This window comes from Seriola aureovittata, chromosome 8 (assembly GCF_021018895.1).
Source record: "Seriola aureovittata isolate HTS-2021-v1 ecotype China chromosome 8, ASM2101889v1, whole genome shotgun sequence".
Classification (NCBI taxonomy): domain Eukaryota; kingdom Metazoa; phylum Chordata; class Actinopteri; order Carangiformes; family Carangidae; genus Seriola; species Seriola aureovittata.
Window position 1 is genome coordinate 23,190,272 of NC_079371.1, and position 18,834 is coordinate 23,209,105.

The 18,834-nt window shown below is 39.6% G+C and overlaps 1 protein-coding gene and 1 long non-coding RNA gene across 5 annotated transcripts in view; one reads left to right on the forward strand and one right to left on the reverse strand.

The window, feature by feature from the left end:
* The window catches only part of LOC130174072 (misshapen-like kinase 1), a 66,374-nt gene that overhangs the window by 8,108 nt on the left and 39,432 nt on the right, over positions 1–18,834 (reverse strand). For all 4 annotated transcript variants that reach the window (XM_056383679.1, XM_056383680.1, XM_056383678.1 and 1 more), the window contains 14 exons: positions 17,099–17,233; positions 16,645–16,776; positions 14,814–14,884; positions 13,490–13,569; positions 11,084–11,172; positions 10,577–10,671; positions 9,426–9,525; positions 8,955–9,131; positions 8,025–8,133; positions 7,647–7,802; positions 7,237–7,380; positions 6,360–6,494; positions 6,093–6,193; positions 4,866–5,015 (listed from right to left, as the gene is read on the reverse strand). In XM_056383679.1, coding sequence (XP_056239654.1) covers positions 4,866–5,015; positions 6,093–6,193; positions 6,360–6,494; positions 7,237–7,380; positions 7,647–7,802; positions 8,025–8,133; positions 8,955–9,131; positions 9,426–9,525; positions 10,577–10,671; positions 11,084–11,172; positions 13,490–13,569; positions 14,814–14,884; positions 16,645–16,776; positions 17,099–17,233 — 1,674 coding nt within the window. The remainder of the gene's footprint in view (positions 1–4,865; positions 5,016–6,092; positions 6,194–6,359; positions 6,495–7,236; positions 7,381–7,646; positions 7,803–8,024; positions 8,134–8,954; positions 9,132–9,425; positions 9,526–10,576; positions 10,672–11,083; positions 11,173–13,489; positions 13,570–14,813; positions 14,885–16,644; positions 16,777–17,098; positions 17,234–18,834) is intronic.
* LOC130174076 (uncharacterized) lies at positions 488–10,570 on the forward strand. Its single transcript, XR_008828539.1, has 4 exons — positions 488–1,168; positions 8,028–8,104; positions 8,970–9,101; positions 9,504–10,570. It is a non-coding gene; the product is annotated as an uncharacterized LOC130174076 (long non-coding RNA).

Here is an 18,834-nt window from a genome sequence, read left to right on the forward strand (position 1 = left end):
CAATCCGTGCAAAGACATTTATGTGAAGAGTTTAGAGACATTTCTCTAATAGTTCACAGTCATGTATCAAACTTGATCATTTATTGAACCAAGTCAGGAACATTTATTTAACCAGTTCAGAGATGCAACATGAAACCTTTTTTCAAACCTTTTTTCAAACCTTTTTTTTTTTTTTTTACAGGATATCAAACCAAAAGTATTTATCTTAAAAAAAAATAAAGAAAACTGTTCATCAGCAATTACTTGCCAGAAAATCTAGTTCATCAGTTTATTTCTGAAAATAAAAGTCTTTACATCAGTATCTGCAACGTGTTTCTGCCAGAAAAAAAAAAAAAAACTATCAATAGCTCACATCTTAACCAACAGGGAATCCCTTCAACAACAAAGCCTCCTCCAGGAAAAAGACATAAACAGTTTGGCAGTGTGTGTGCTATGTCACACACAGTGGGTAAATATAGTTTTATGTGAGCGTATTTCATACATTACCAGAGTGTGAGCCACCACAATCCTGAGCATCAGAACAGGCATCCACAGACGCAACGCAATCTTAATCCTCTGCCTCGGAATCAGCATCATTATATAGTTTGCAGGCAACAACGGGAGAGGCTTCTGTGTGTGTGTGTGTGTGTATCTTTAAGTGGGTGAGTTGTGCATTGTGTGTATGAAAGTGAGTGTATGTGGGTTAGGCTTGTGTTTGTGAATAGGTGAACTGCTTTTGACTTTGACGAGGTAATATGTTTCACTGTTGATGTAAGTGGGTGTGTGCGTATCGGCGGATGTGCAGGTGAGAAGAGAGGGCGTGCGTGTAAATTAGTGTGTATCAGAGTATAGCTACAAAGAAAGCCAGAGAGTGTGAAGTGTCCGCAAGAGTACTCAAAGAAAGTGAACTATGAGCATGTTGAAGTATAAGTGAGTGGGTTTAAAAGTGCATGGTAACTCAGTGTGTGTGTGTGTGTGTGTGTGTGTGTGTGTGTAAGTGTGTGTTGAATGTATGAGTAAGAGAGAAAAGGAAAAAAAGCAGTTAGGCTGGAGAGCTCAAATGATATCGCAGCAGCAGCGGTAGCAGTAGCAGTATAAGGCACCGGTGTAGTAGGCAGCTGTGTGCAGAGTCGCTTAATATACCGGAGGAGGAGTGAGGGAAAAAAACACTCAAGAGGAGCAAGAACAGGTCAGGACACACACACACACACACACACACACACACACACACACACACCTACACACACACACACACACACAACACACACACACACACACACACACACACACACACACACACACACACACACACACACACGCACACACACGCACAGAGTTAATGATCGTGGGGCAGGAGGGATGTATTTTTAGAGCCGATTTCTCTCTTCGTATTTCTGCCTCTCTCGCTCTCTTGCTTGAACTTCCCCTTGCTTATAGAAAGTAGCACACTTTAGAGATAGCTGGGGCAGTGTGTGTGTGTATGTGCACAAGAACGAGTGAGTGTTTGAAAGAAAGCTGTAAGAACATGAATGAGACAAAGTGAGAAATGTCAACAGATTGCATTGTGTCCTTTCCCCAACTTCCCATCTATCAACTATTAATGTCACAAAGGTTTATCTGCTTGATATAATCCTCATGATTTTCCCCTTTTTGACGTTATATATGGTAAGCATTATTTCAGCAATAGCAATAAATGTATTAATTTTTCTTAATTACATCTATCTATAGTAGTTTTCATTACTGTTTGTTATATACACCTCCTACAACCATATGAGGGCTAACCAGTGCTAAAAGAAGAAGAAAAGATTGCTCCAGAATGAAACATAGATTGGCCTTTATTATGAAGCGGTCATGTGAAACCCAAGTATTAGTCAGTTTTGACAGTGGATCAGTTTTAAATATTGCAGGGAGTAATGAAACAGTCAGAGAGTTAGCTGTTAAATGAAGAGCTGCAGGCTGCTGGGGAAACTTCACTGTAACCTGCTGTTGTGAGGAAAACTACTTGCATGAAGCATGAAATCAGACATATGGCACTTATGCCACAATGTACCTGCTCTAACAATGTTTACTGCCCCTGAACACTGCAGTATTAGACCATGAATATTAGTATTAGACCATGCTTGTTATTACCACCAGTAATAAAATCTTCACAAAATGTTCAACATTTGTTGCCCACTCAACAACATATGTATGCACAAAATCTGGTACAGTCCACAGATGGTGGATGATGAACCAACAAGACAAATAACGACTTTACTGTAGAAATTCTGGTTATAAAACTTCACATAAGAAAACAGGCTAAAGCAAAATGATTCAAATCTTAAGTGTAAATATACTGAGCTTCAAGCTTCTCTAGCTCTTGCTAAAACATATTTAACAGGATGTTTCAGAATTTGAATGTGAACATGACTCATCAGAGGCTACAGCGAGTTTTACATGCCCACATACAGCAGAGGAGAGAAAAAAAAGGCCAGCTCCAACTCTAATTGTACCAGCAGTGGGAGAATTGTTCACACTCAAAGATACATTCATTTGCACAGACCTTTTTAGAGATGGGAAAAGCTTAAGTTAACAGACTTCCATGAACCATTATAACTCAGGGACACTCACAAATATTACCAACCCACTAGAACAAAACACTGGAAATACATGCTATATTTAGCCACCAACTGCTGTCAGTCATTAATCATTTAGCTAAGATGTCCACTGTAATTTCCAATTAGTATAATATGTATAATAGAGATTGGGCGCTCATAATTTTTGAGGATAAACTAGAAATGTAAAGACATGAACAGTCAGTATTGATACATCCTAGTATTATACTAGTATTTTACATATTATATAATTATAGACTGATAGTTGGCAGCTCTTGTATTAAGCCCAGGACCTACTGTATGTCTCTGCTCTAGAGTGTTACATGGATCACACTCCCAAAACGCTGGATCCTACATTTCCTGTAATGCAACTGTGCCTTTCTTTAGACCCTCCCTACCTTGTAATCTCCACATCCCCAGTTTGTGATGCAGGCTTTCTGTTAAATACTTGTAGTCTCTTATCCCACACTGAGACAACCTGATGTATTACTATGACATCATGAGGGTTATTCCCTCATGACTCAGAAGTTGTATATAATAGTCTAAAATCTGTGAAGTGCTCTTTTAAGCATATTCCAAATCCAATCCAAAGAAACCAACAAACAACTAAATATTCAACCAAAACAAAAATAAAATAAAGTATTTATAACCATCGACAACAACCTTCTAAAGATCAGAACGTGCACAAAAGTGTCTTTTGACCGAGGCTTCACTAGATCATTTTCTACAATTTTAACCGAAAATTCAAACACCATACGAGGTCTAAAAGAGACCATGTCTGAACAGAAATGTGAACATGAGTCACAGCATTCTGCTGTCAACTCTACCTGCCCACGGACTGAACAGAGAGAGAGAGAAGGAGAAAGAGAGAGAAGGGGAGAGAGGGGGAGAGATGGGTGGGGGGTTGGTAAATGTAGAAAAAGAGAAGAGAAAAAATGAAGAGAAAATGAGCAAATGAACAATGCCACATTGGATGACAGAGTGGGAGGAGGAAAATGAAGAGATGTATGAAAGGGGAAGAGAGAAGTGTTTGACAGCTATAGACTGAGTGGGAGGAGAGTGGAGAGAGGTGGAAAGAAGAAAACACGAGAAATGAAGGAGAGCAATGATTGACATCTGTAGACTGTGAGTGGGAGGAGAAGGAGGAGGAGGAGGAGGAGGAGGAGAGCATCCTGAGAGACTGAGAGGAGAGAGGTGAGATAGTTGAGTAGAGGGATAACAGCTGATGGATAAGAAAAAATGTATAGGAAAATAAAGATACACCGTCTATATGGGTTTTTCAAATTAGTTGCTACAAAATGTGTCCAGCTCCGATTATCTTAAACACGTCAAGCAGATGAAAAATTTATTTTAAAAAATATGTTATTTGGTGCGATAAAATGCAAGAAAAAAAATCTACGATCCAAAAACACCCAATTCATATATATTCATATTCATCTGAGGGACAACAATCACCGATTGAAGACATGAAGACAGGAGAGGTGAGGAGCACTCGCAACGAGGGACTTAATTTAATAATAATAATAATTTAAGCATTAATGTTATGTAATGCATGTAACTGTAATGTAACTTAAATGTTTTCAAGACAGACTAACAGGGGAAAACTTTGATTTTACTAAAACTGTGTAAACTAATTTACTTTGTTGGAAATCTTCTATGCCTCCCACTTCTGATCCTTTCATTAAAAGTTCTATAAGTAACATTCAGAAAACCCTTATCTTTAATGACACCGGTGGTTGATAAGTGAACTGTAGTCAGCATCCTGTCACATATGCTCGCACATTGTAGGTAGGCATGAGTGAACATCCTGGACATCGACCACAGTGATGTGAAGGCGGGTTGGAATGGGAAAGAAATTCAACCCTGTTGTTTGATAGTGCCAATTTAAGAATTACTAGGAGAAGGAGAAAGAGCAGTTACTCTTCCATTGCTGACAGACCATGTAGAGTTTTGAATGGGATTAACTGAGTATGTTTACTCTCATGTGCACCCCGAATGATAGGCACACAGAGAGGTTCGGTAAAAAGACTGACAGGTACGGCATTTTGGGATTTTTATTGACTGTCCACCAGCCCACCAGGATTTATCCCAGTAGTCCTAATGGCCAATCTGACTACACGAGACTGAACATGACTGACCAACAACATGTTGATACATGAGGTAACTAAAGTTACACTGTTATTATAGTTTGACTATAAACTATATTTTAGGCTATATGTGACTCTCCAGCACTGGCAGAGCACTAAAACAGTAGAGTAGAGTAGGGGACAAGTGTATTACAGAGACTCTTACATGTGTAGGCAGGTAGAGGTCGTATGGTGTTCCAGAGTCGACATCAATGGCATGGAAACCGGACAAGGAGCCGTAGATGACCTTTAACCTTTGACCTTCCTCCACTGTCAGGTCAACAGACAGCGGTTTTTGAGGCAGGGACCTGAACGACTGGATAGACATACACACAAAAACAAACACAAAGTCAGAAAGTCATGAAGTTAGAAGCGATAGTCTGAACACCTCAAGACCTTTATCGATACATTTTCAAAAAAAGCTGTGATACCAACAATCCAACTACAACTGCTCCATTAACAATTAATCAGCAATGACTTTGACAGTTTGAAGAGCAGTTGATTAATAATAGGCATCCTAAGTTAGTCATGCTATTACCTCCGAACAAGACAGTCATGTGTATTTTTGGCCTTTTCTGAGAAGAGAGGGTTAAACTACATAGTGTGGAAAAAAAGTAGCTCAGGCCACGAAGGACATTAAGAAATGGGACACTGCTCTGCTGAGAATCTTTGTGTATGACTCTCACAGCCTGGATGTGTCATGTCTTTGTGTATGTGCAAGTATGTGCCTGTGGAAGTGACCCCATTAGATTTTCTTGTCTATGATTGTTTTGTCCCAGATATGATGTGGTAAAGACAGAAAGGAGACGGAGGACAGTACTGTTAACCTGTTAATGCTGGTTTAACCACTTCAGAGATAATAATCAAGGGTGTAAGTGAAGAAATCAAACTCATAGCTAATTCTGTATGCGCTTGACAATCATTTTTATCCTCTTTATTATGGCAATTTTAGTCACCTCAGATTCTGATTATAAGGTTTAACTCAGCATTGTTAGACTTGGCTTTTATAAGTGTAAACTTTACTTTACTAAGACTGTAATTTGGCATGCTAAACACAGTATGTTAGCTTTCTGACCACAGTTTGACATGCTGGTGGCACTAGAGCGATTTATTCTCTAAGGAGAAATGTATAAATTTTACAGCTATTCATCCAGTATTCCTTGAAATATTTAAATGGTCACAGAAAACTTAGACGGAAAGACAAACGGGCCAATCTGGATCGCTATCTCTAGTACTGTGCTGCTAGTGTGGCTAAAAGAACAGAGATCACTGTGATCTCTATGTTATAGTATTCATATGTGGTTTATATAACCTCTACAGCCAGGGCAAAGAGCTCCTAATACCATTCTTTCACATTGATAACATAAAAGACTTTATAATAAATGTTACCAACCTTGAAGGCCATGAATTTGTGGTAGGGTTTTGGGGCCCAGGCGTACACTTCCACAGCATTCTTCAAAGCAATCACCAAGAACTTTATCTTTTCGTAACGCACTGAAAAACACGACGGACAAAGACACCTTAACAAATCTATACCTGATAGATCTGAGGTGCATGCACAGCCCTAGATTTCCAAAACATTACCTGTGGTTTCTGTTTTCTAGTCTGTAGCATTAACAAAACAGTGCTCTTAAATAAGCCCTCATCAGTGTATACTTACCCACTTTATAGTGCACACAGCCCTCCAGGTCACCTACTGAGGTCCAACCCTGTCTCTTCTCCACCTCTGGGTCATTATGGAGGATTTTATTCCTTAACCAGGACAGGTAGTAGAGGCGGAGTTTGTTCTTTTTACCTACAGATAGATGGAGATGGATGGTGGGATGAATGAATGATAACACTGTTTCGATGATATTCATTTCTGGGCAGTAATTATGTTAAGATGGACAGAGAGGTTTGTGCTAATTTAACTGAAGAAAAAATGATATTTTAATTTGTATTGATCCAGGAAAGATTAGACTTTCATTACCAAAAACCTGTTTCATATCAATGCAACTACACACAGCTGTACAATAACCTGGAGCATTTGGGGTGCTGAAACCCTTGCTCAAGGGCAAGGAATGTTTCTAAAAAGAAGGGAATTCAAGCCCTTTAAGGCAAATTTGCGATTTTTGATTTGATTTTGAAATCGTTAAATAAGATTCATATGACTTTACTATAATTAATTTCTGTTTCGTTGTCCAGATTCACATATTTGTGTTGGGATTTCAGCCAGTTCTGTAAAAACTAGCATTCGCAAGGCTAGAAGATTTGTAATTACTACACTTATTATGAGAATCTACATCAAATAAGAAGACAGAAAAACATATGGAAAAATCCAACTTCTTTTGAAAAAAAAAAAACCAAACAAACAAACAAAAAAAACCCTTTCCATTCCTCACATACATGTATTATTAGATAGTTTGAAATATCCTAGTGGCAACTTGGCGTCTCTGTTTCTGTTTGCTTCACTGTGTATGTGCAGCCACCAGGAAGTTTATGAAGGCTCAGTAGCTGACTTATTGGTGCATGTACACATTAACCTACATAACATTTACCTGATATAGTGATGAGTACATTAAGTCCCTCCAGCACATCCATCTGCTGAAACCTTCGCCTGCTGATGAGAGAGTAGACTTTCCCCTGACCACTTCGGTCCAGCAGCCACAGACCATTCTCTGTCCCCACCAAAAGATTCACACCTACAGATCAAAACAGAGACAAACCTTACACCCACAAGCAACATGCTGTGCCATACATCCATCTATCTGTTTAACCATGGTACATCTGAATATTGGTGTGAACTCCAAAATAAACAGTACATGGAGTTGGTACACTGTCAAAAACAGGACATCATCCAGTGATGCCATGCCAGCAGCATTTATGTAGGAACATCAGTTATATATCAGTATATCAGTTATATATGTTTCAAAGTAAAGCAATAAGTAAGCAATATTAAACTACAAACCCCATAGTCCAGCACAGAGAACCTCAGTGTTGAACTTCTTCTTGTACTTTCGGATCTCCGGAGTGTCGCTCTGTGGTCGAATGTTGGTTGGGTTCACATTCACCACAGAGCCCTTCCTGTGGTTCTCTCTCTTGATTGGCTCACCCTTACTGCCCGCTACACAAGGACAAAAAAACACAGCAAAGAATTGGCGTCTCTCATGACTATAACATGTACATAATAAATAATTCACTGTCTATTAATTTATTTCAAATGAAAAAAGTGTCTCCATTTACTCACAGAAGAATATGTAAGTATAAATTTAGTACTGTAAGTTAGTGCATTGCATGTGTGAGAATATGTACTGTATACTGTGTATGTGTGTTTAATTGTACTCACTAGGGCTCTGTGGTGGTGATGATATGGGGATCAATCTTGGATCGATGAAGGACAGAAAGGAGGAAGAGGAAGATGTGGAGGTGTTTTTACCAGTGGGACTGCTGACAGCCTGATGAATACAACAACAACACACACTTTTATTCCACAGCACTTTTTATATTGTTTAGAGTTTTCACTCCATACACAAAAAAGCTATTGGTAGTCATGGTTTTAGACAACTCCCATATTCTCTTACTGTATTTCACTCTCTAAAAACAATTACAACAAATGCATTATTGCTTTTAAATTTGTATTAGGACATGGGAAAATCATGGCTGGTTACATAAGCACATTTGTGTTAAATCAAGGTCGATACTTCTTTAGTGATACGAAGACGCATCATATTATTACTGATAAAAGTGAAACTAAACTGTGACACCATCTCCCTCTAGTGGAAACGTGTAACTAGTGCAACTGGTCAGAATTATTTCCTTAAACACATAAAACAGCCTTGGCAATGGACAATGTTCTCAAATGCTTATTAACTTGCATGAAGAGTTTTCTCCAATCTATTTAGGTTCTTCAGCCTGTGATCATCAAAATGATATGTCTTGATAAGGTCAAGACAAACTTTTGAAAACATATTGATTTGAGTTAGAGGAAGAGGTATTCACTGGCAGACTGCTTTCATTTTTCAACATGTGTCAATACCTGAATCAATAACCTTCTACAATGGACTCTTTGCAGTGGATGTGTTGATTAAATAACATTATTTCTGATCACACACTCAGCAGCAGTGTGAACTGAATGATAACTGGGAGGAATGAGATATGAGATAAATCCCTAAAAAATCAATATGCTGTGTGTGTGTGTGTGTGTGTGTGTGTGTGTGTGTGTGTGTGTGCAGTCAGTCTGTCTACTTATGTCTGTCTGACTGTACATTATTCTTACCATACTCTCATGTAGTTCCTGATGTGTGGGACATCGAGGGGCTGTGGGCGACTGCGAGTAGCTGAGTTCATGTGCCTGCTGCTGTTGGCCCAGTGCATTATGGGTAGGACTGGAGGAAGAGGTTTTCTGCAGAAGGTCTGGCAGCAGGTAGGTATCGTCTGAACCCATCCGAGAAATCTGTACAAGACAAACACACACACACAAAGTAGTGAGTAAGGGTGTGGAGTGGCCAAACAGCCACAACAAGAATTATTTGGAGCTGCAGGAATTCAAGCCAAAACCTCTTAGTTTATGTTTCTTGTATAGTTCCTCAATTTTAAAGGATTTAATGCAGACAGAGCACATTAATCAATAAGCAACATCAGTCGTATTCATCTATGTAGTTTAGACAGTATGGACATCACAGCATCTAGTGTGTGTGTGTGTGTGTGTGTGTGTGTGTGTGTGTGTGTGTGTGTGTGTGCAGGGTACCTGATTAAGATTGTGGTGAGGTTGCAGGACAATGCCATCAGGTATTCCTCTGAAGAATTTCCCTTTTCCATTGGACAGGCCGGACCTTGAAGCACACAGACTGGACAAGATTTTAGAAAAGTCTGACTTCAGGTGCAATTATTAGTTACAAACAAGATCGATTTATCCTCAGTATCAACGGCAACAAAACCAAGTCAGATTGACATCAGGAGATTGAATGTGGAATCAAAAGAGAAATAATTGTCAAAGACAATAAACACTAACTTTTGAACCTCACCATAAGCAGACACAAAAGCATTAAATCATAGTAATAAAACAGTTCACGTCATCTCACATTATCAGGAATGTAAAACATAAACCAATGACAGATTTAGCTTGTCCCAGACTGATTTTCAAGGTTTAAATGGTTCAATAAATCCTAAACAGATCTATGGGTTTTTATTCATTGATTTTAACATTAATTATGTATTTAATCTTAGGTTTAGTGGTCAACAGAATTGAGCAATTAATTGAAATATGGTGCAATATCCGAACCGCAGGAGCTGCAGTTTTTTGATAAAAAGGTAAAGTTTGTCACAACATGACATAAATGAAGCATTGTGTTGCTACGGAGATGCACCGGGGTACAAATAATATTCTCCAGATGTAAGAGAACATGCTTGTTTGGTACAGACCCCAGCAAAAACGACATCATCATTTTTATATTGTATGTTTTTTCAGTGAAAATGAAATTCAAAAACTTACAATCGCAACTCCAATTGAAATATCTGTCAAAATAATCTCAATATGATTATTTGTGCGTATCATTCAGCCCTAGTGGTCAGCATAAACTTTTCCACATGTGGGCGTTCTCAGTCGATGTCGTAGGAATTTGTAGGAATCTTGAGTAAGAACGGGGGGTTCTTCGCACTAATTCTCCACTTGTACTAAAAATTGGTTTCGCAATTGCCATGTCACAATTTCAGCTTGCAACATATGTTTCATTTTTGAAAAATTGCTCAATTCTTTGTGTGCTGGAGGACTTTGTTGTTACAAAGGCCCTGTTTTTCGGATTAAAAGGGATACTCCGGTGAAGGTGTTTTCCACATCAGGAAAGTTTTTAACAATAAATGATCACAATGCAAGTATTATACTGATGCTGGAGTTCTCACCCGTTTCTGTCTTCGTCATCACTGCTACCGATCTCATCACTGGAAGAGGAGTATTCTGTGGCTTTGTTAAACCGGCTGAGAGCAGATTTTACGCCCTATGTGGTGGGAGGTGAGGAACAATATGAGTAAAAAATGAGGTGAGGTGAATCAGAAGATCAAAGAAAAAGCAAAGGAAGGAGAAAATAAAAAAATTAACTATGTGTGCTTATAAAGAAGAGCTGCTTACATGAAACAAGGTTATTTTACAATGAATGTGGAGGGCCAATTTTAGTGACATTTGTGTACACATGTATTTTATAACAGTCCTGTTGCTCATTGTTATTCAAGGTCAATGAGCCTCAGCTGATTTTTCTGTAAATGTTACTGTCTGCTTGCACGGCTTCAAAATGAGATTAATTTCTTCTCTGTGAACCTTTGAGAAATTCTGCTCACACGTGTCAGAGTATGCAGGTCTACTTGTGAGCAATATGTCACAGAATCTGGTCATAGCTGTGAAAATCAATTTACCTGTGTGTGCCCACTGGTTACGTTTTCTTGTGTGTTCCTGTACTGTTGCAGACGGTGCTGTAGAAGAGGACTCTCGAGCTTGAAGTAACCTATAACACACATACACGGCCGTACTGATATTAGTAGCAGCTATACAGTGAGATATAGAAACTGGGTGGGGTTAGGCAAAACACTGATCCCCTACCAGATTGAGATCAGTGGGGAGAGGTGTCATTATCATGATCAAAAATGGCAACCTTTGCTAGCCTCTACATGGATTCATACATTGTGTAGGTTAGATTGCTTTAAAGCCTGAATCAGTAATTGTTATTTTGAAGTGACGGCCCTCTAGCGCCTAGAGCAGAGCCTATGGACCCCATTCAGTTTGCAGGTCGGGCTAACAGTGGACTGTTGTTGACACAGTCAGCCCAGGACTGCACTTTATCCTCCAGTATCTGGACAGCCGCTGAACCTCTGCCAGGATCTTGTTTGTTGGCTTTAGCTCATTATTTAAAACAATTGTGCCAGAGCTCCTCCACACCAGGCTCTCCTAGCCGACTGTGCCTGAGCCTCAAGTTTGCACATGACTAAACTCTGTATACAGATCCGTCCCCATTCCAGATCAGACTCATCAGACAGGAAGTGGCATGACTAACATCCTGGAGCAGCTATTACAGCAAGACTCCCAAGACAGTAGAGTTGAAAATAGACTTCCCCCCACCCCTCCCTCCACTCACCACAATGAGCTTAAAGATGCTATAAACTTCCTCAGTGGTGAAAGGAAATGCAGAGTTTGGTGATAATTCAGTGACTTTGCTGCTTTCAGCCGCTGTCCAAATGACACATAATAATTTGATCCATTTTTAACATAAAAATATTGATTAGAGCAACTTCAATGTTTTGACACATGGATCTGCTGGCCACTACATGGCAGCCTAATTATTATCATCTGTTGGTGCTGGCATGCTGTCTTCAACGGTTTTGAGCAGAAAAATGTGCCACAAAACAGGAAAAGGGACTGTTTCTCCACCACATACCTGGAGTTTGTGACAGTGGCAAAGTGTGATAAGGTTAGATGAAAAGAAGCAACATCTTTGTTACACAAAGCAAATGGATTTCTGTGGGAAATACAGTCAAAATTTTGACAAACATTGGGACTAGCAGGACAGACAGAAGATACCAATCCCTTGTCCTCCTAATCAAATATTAATGCCACAAATAGGCTTACCTAGAACAACATGGTTCAAAGAGGAAAGCAGCCTTTTCTCAGTTGCAGATAAAAGGCTTTTTTACCACAGTGAAGCTGTGTGAGTCTCTGGGAGAATCTCTGATCTGTGGCACCAAACAAAGACGACTGAGGCCAGCAGCACGAGCAGCTGAGTGGGAGGCATCAAAAGTTGTTCCCTCCCAACTACACACAGAGGGCAACTTTGAAAACATATTCTCCCCCATCCTCCTCTCTTCTCTCCACTTCTCCCAGTAGGTGCAGGAGCAGTGTTCTTGCTGCCACACACAGAGGCCACAGAGAGAAGAGCTTTGAAATAGATGAGAGATTTCTTCTCTCTCTAGACACACAGGTAGAGAGGACAAGCTTTTAACGCATTCCTCTGTGCTCTCGCTACTTTACAGTAAGTGTATGCACTGTGTGTGAAGTGCGTGGTGAGGCTGGTATAACTATATGCGTCTGTTTATGAGAATATTGTTAAGGGTGTGGAGTGTATGTGTGCTGGCTTGGCATATGTGTGCTTGGGGTGTGTGGGCTGAACCAGAAACCAGTGACTTAACGGTTAAGTTCACACACATGATGATGCATGAGAAAAAAGAGGTGTGAACTATACGAAACTACGGCAGACAATAACAGCGGCCATACCAGTCAAAAACAAAACAAACCAATTAAATAGCCAAATAATCATCACAAAAATAACACTTACACTATTACTTTTGGACCTTGACTGTTATTTTTTTGGGCAGTTTTTGCCTTTATTACAATAGCTGCAGTGAGAGAGAGAGGGGCCTCGGGCTGGACTAAGCCTTAATGGTATGCGCTCTACCAGGTGAGCCACCATGGTGCCCCCATCTTGACTCTTTTATCATAGAGAGGAAGACCATATATGCTAGGACTACCATCATTAGTGTCTGTATAGTAAAAGTTGATGTCAGTTTCATTTTGACAATGACAATGTAGTTTCTCATTCTTGTCATGCAGCAACCGAAACAGAGAAATAAGTCTCTAATCCTGAGAGCCAGCTCATTAAAACAAAGTCAGACTAAGGTTAATTGGAAGACCACGAGATGACACAACTACCCACTTTTCACCAGAGTTGAAGAACCTGTACTTTTTGGGGTTTGGGTTTACTGTTCATACAGAACTTCATACAACAGCTTGCGACTAAGCATAGAAAGGTGATGAGTTAAGGCTGCACAGACCTGGGTGGTTGCTGCTGGTGGAGGAGCATCCATGAGACACAGACCTTCCACTTTTGTCTGCCGGAGACACTGGACTGCCACTAGATGGAGAGAGAGAGACACACACAGACAGAGTGACACAAGTGGAGTGTAAAAAACTAGAGGTAAAGTATGAATTAAAATTGCGATCAAGACTACTATACATTATAAGCTTGAGTATATCCTTCACGCTTCGTTTACTTCACAATGACCCAATTTCCTCACCATTAGTTTCATCTAATCGAAAATAATCATCTCAGCAAAACTAATCTGATTTACCCATGACCAATTGTTCTCTAATGGTATATGCCAGTATGCTGAGTTGCTGTGTGATATAAACTCTCACAATAACTAAGGCTCACTCTGGCTGAAAAAATGGCTTTGCTCACAGCATGGTTACAATACCGGAGAATACAAACACTAATGTTATTTAGGCATCTCTCGTTTCCAATTTAAACACAGACAGATGTTTTATATCTTAATAATGCTAAGCTATGTTTACATAATTGCAGCTTTAGGTTACAAGCTCAGCTGATGCTCAGTTTGAATTTGCTTGTGTGTGCTCCCAAAGTCAAGAAGCACCTCACTGTTGTAACACTGTTCTGTAGTTAAGTATATAAAACATAGAGTGTGAGCCAGTGGAAATAATGTGTTATTAGCAGACCAACTGGTAGAAGATATAAAACTACAGGAGTGCAATGAAGTTTATTTGAATACACCGATGAACCAAAGCTCAACAATGTTGTAAGTGAAACTAATTATTGTCAAACTCCAATAAAGACTGCATTAAACATCATGTGTACAGATCTTTTGATATTGTCCATTTACACAAAAGACAGAGGAGAAACATAACAACATCTGGCTCTTTAGCTGCTAAATTCTCCACTACGTGCACCAGCTAGTTGCTAACTTTATCTGTTTGTCATTTAGTGCTGGACAGGGAGTGTACTTTGGGTTCATCAGAATGTATCAGCTGCCTGTGTGGCTGGAAACGAGACTGATGAGAGCAGTGACGAAAACTGTTTAGTTGTGGGCTGGGAAACTAAAGCAATGATAAGACACTAAAAAGCTGCACAGAGCTGAAAGGAACAGCGCAGTTGAGTGATAATTCTATGTAGGTTTGATTCTGTAAGTGACACTTTTCACATTGTTAATTAAGAGCAGCTTTAAGGATCAGACGTTGTTCATGACATACAGCAACACTGAATCACTGCTTATGTAAATACAAAACATGAAGCAACTTTCATAAAGGTCACATGCCCCTGTGTATTGTGTGTAGTGTGAATGCAGTGTAGTCGTGCTGTACCTTGAAGCGGCCCTCTTGTGCCCCATCACCAGCTCTCTACAGTAAAACTTAGAGGTAGTGCGTTCTGGGACCTGGAGGGCAGAAGAACAATCAATTTATCAGACTCCATAAAAACACGTGGTTAATGAATACACAAAGATGGCAGTCTCCTGGTGGTCCTCATTGCTTGTTTTGCTTTTCATAGGTTTGAAAGAGCTCTTTACAAGGATTTCGTGTCTAGCCCAGCAGGGTCTTGGCTAATTATAGGGAGGTTTCTGCAGTTATGAAAGCTTTATGTACAACAACTTCTACAGTGCCTGAAAAACTGTAGAGTGAAGTGCAATAAAATCTTTAATAACCCATTGGGAGATATTTATTACTGGGAATCTAATGAGACCATTTGGCTTCACTATTTTTTAACATGGCTTAACATTTCAGGGTTAATGCTTTAAGCTCTTCAAAACCACATCCGAATCTAACATATGGTGTGGAAATATCATCTGAGTCAGGGAGATTTCTCAAACTTGTTCAACAGCCTTGCTTTCATGATATGGCAAGAGCTGCATTGTGAAATCAATACTGCAGTATATCACTCAATGTAAATACTGCAAAGTATTATTTTGTTTAAAGTGGATTTTTCAACATCTGATTCTTCTCAAACTCCGCTCTACCAACCAGCTGGTGACCTTTCAACCTCTCATCTCCTGGGTCATATGACCCAGTTTCAGAGAGGAAGACACACCCAGCAGAGCAGGAAGAGAGATGCGGGAATACCTATCATCCTCTGACAAGTTGCCCACATCCTGCATCTGGCTTCCCTGAACACACGCACGCATGCACACACACACACACACACACACACACACACACACACACACACACACACACACACACACACACACACACACACACACACACACACACACACACACACACACACACACACACACACACACACACACCAATGCCGATCTTGGTGTCTGTTGTTTCCTGTCTTCTATTGCAGCAACACAAACAAAGCTTATGGGGATGTTTTTAAAATCAGTGCTTGTTGAGGACTACAAAACAAAATCAGCAAAGCTTGAGCATAAGACTGTTCAGTTGAACTCAGACAGCTGTAAAAATCCTAAAATGCATGGCTGTGCTATATCACATTAGTGTCAGATTCTATTGTGCTGTAAGCCTCCCAAAAGTTAACAATTTTAAAGTCCACTCCAGTGTCTTAGCATAGAAGCTCCAGTCACCACAGTGCAGTCACAGGAGAGAGTAGTGAGTTATTAACTGCTCTATCGACTCCATATGGTCTCATGTTAGCTCAACAACATAGCAAACAGACAGCTTTACTGGGCTCCCCTCCCTCCCCTTCTGTAGTTATTAGTTGTTCTATCAACTCCATATGGTGTTCAGTTTGTAAATACACCTAACAGCATATTCCCTTAGTTAAACACCTAGTAGGCGAGCAATGACACTAGAGGGAGAGAGAAAGTGAATGATCTGTTTTGGAGCATGCGAGGTGCATTTATGATTATCACAGAGATAGTTTTAGTTAGAGGCACTTCATAACAAGCCTCGAGGCAAAACACAAACATACATCAACAGTATGCCAACCCCGTGCTGTGTGCACCACTTCCTTAGCTTAGTATGACCAGAATACAGGATGCTTAACACACATAAACACTTTATGCCAAACTCATGTGATGCAGGATACATCCTGTGACTGGCATGACAATAACAAGAAGTTCCCTTTTCAGTGGCAACCAGGAAAACAAAGACACACATCAGTTAGCCATCTAACCTGCCGCCCTGTAACCTAATGTGTTACCCAGGAGTTAAAGGGACCGTTGTTACTCACTTTAGGTGGTGTGCAGTCCCAGAAGACATCATCAGTTTGGGACATGGAGGAAAATGGAGACAACGGGGAAATGGCCATATCTGACATAGAGCTGCTGTGAGGGGCGTCTCGACTAGAGCGCAGATTGGCATTCTGGGAAAATAAAATGGTTATTTGTGACGGTAAATCACATGTATGCATTAATGCTTTTAGCCACATCACCAAAATAACTACAATGCCAGGAAAGATGAATCTAGAGTATTTTTGAGTAGTAATAATAAAAATGGAAATGTGCCCAAAAATGGGATGATGGGAAAAAACATTTTCACTCAAGGGGGAATAGAAAAGAATAGAATACATGGATACAAAAAGACCTTAAAATATAGGAAAAAATAAACAGCACAAAGTAGAGGTAAGCAGGGTACAATATTCAAAGTAAAGAGTGTGTAGGTGTGATGTGATATGATCGATATACCTGGTTGATGTGAGCTCTCTGCATAGCTGGGGTACAAGGACTAGAGCTGCTGCCAGAGCCCAGCCTCGAGTGCATCTGGCTTGGAAGACCAGCAGCCAAAAGCAGCCTGGCTAAGTTTGATTCCTGGAAGTCCATCTAAAACAATAAACGCATGTAAGACTAATTGATTTGTGTGTGCTATGAATGTGTGTGTGTGTTGACCCATATAAAGATTGACTTAGTCCTACACTTGGTCAGGTAATCTAAATGGGATCAACACTGGCATTCAGTACAAAACATACTCAACCACATCTAAAGACACAATACCACGTTACAGATAAATGCATCAACACAAGCAGGAAACACATTTATATCAACCATAAAAAGCAAAAATTACTACATTAGCTGAAATACATAAATTCTGTTGATTCTGAGAGACAATGAACAATGAACAATAAACCGACATAGAAATGACAAATTAGATTGATGTTTTCCATTTAGAACATTTAAGATTTTAATATCCCAAATGGCAGATGTTCAATTCATCAACATAACTTAGGGGATATATCCTGTATAAGCTTTCCACTCACATGTTACAATACTTTGAAGCATATATAATCTTGAATAAAGTTAGTCTTAATCATGACAAAGTGTGCATGAAACTGGGATGATTAATGTGATGCAGCCAAGACACATCACTTTTGGAGGCCTGCCACTGGCTGGTTGAATGCTTAAGGGAGGGCATTGTGGGTAGACATGATTGCAGTCCTTATTTTACAACACTTAGCAGTAGTCCCTGCAGTATGCACTTAAGAATCACACTTCAAAACGGTTTTAAAAGTTACTTTCAAATACTTTATATAAAACTAACAAAAGTAACTTTTATGTCAGAGTTTAGTAAAGATTTCCAAGAAGTTTGTATACATACTGGCCCAGACAGGAGAAGAGTGCCACTAATCCGTCAGTGACACATAAACAAACATTACAGTTCAGTGTTTTTCTTAGAAGTTCCCACTTCCAGATGTACTGTACAATTGTTGCTACGTCAGACATCAACATCACCAGCATCAAAAGTTTTGTGCAATTTCTAGCACTTTGATGCCGATCATATGAAAGCAGCTTAAATTTCTCTAAAGAGAAGTTAGAAGGGAGACGAAAGATGGGAAATAACCATCTGGAGTCAGCATAATCTGTTTTGTTGAACTTAACACAGTTTTGAAGCAAGTCCTGTGAAAATAACAAAAAAACAAAACAAAAAAACAAACAAAAAAAAAAACTGGCTGTGTGAAAATGTCAAGAAATGACACCTTGGGTCTGTTTCCTGTTCATGTTCCCTTTGTGGTTTAGCTACTGTTCTAAGAATAAAGGGTATTAACCTCATGTTATCACCCTACACAAAAAGTCAGGAGATGACATGATGCTTTTATATGGAGAAAAAATAATACATGAACTCGATAAAATTGTTACACCTTCACAGCAAAAACTGTTTCAGTTGAGTTTTCAGAGTTGTCACACAGGTAGAAAAATCCTTGCTGGCAGACTGTGGCCTCACTTGCTCCTTGACTTATTCGTTTGAACTGTGTCTACCAAACATTTTGCTTACTTTCTCCAGACTTTTGTGACCTTTAGATGAAAGAGGTCTATTACCTGAGATAAGGATGACAGGGACAAACCAAGTAAGGAAAAATTATGGGAAGGTGAGAGAGGGGGCAAAAGGAACTAAACACTCTAAAACTGACTAAGAAAAAAACTTAGTG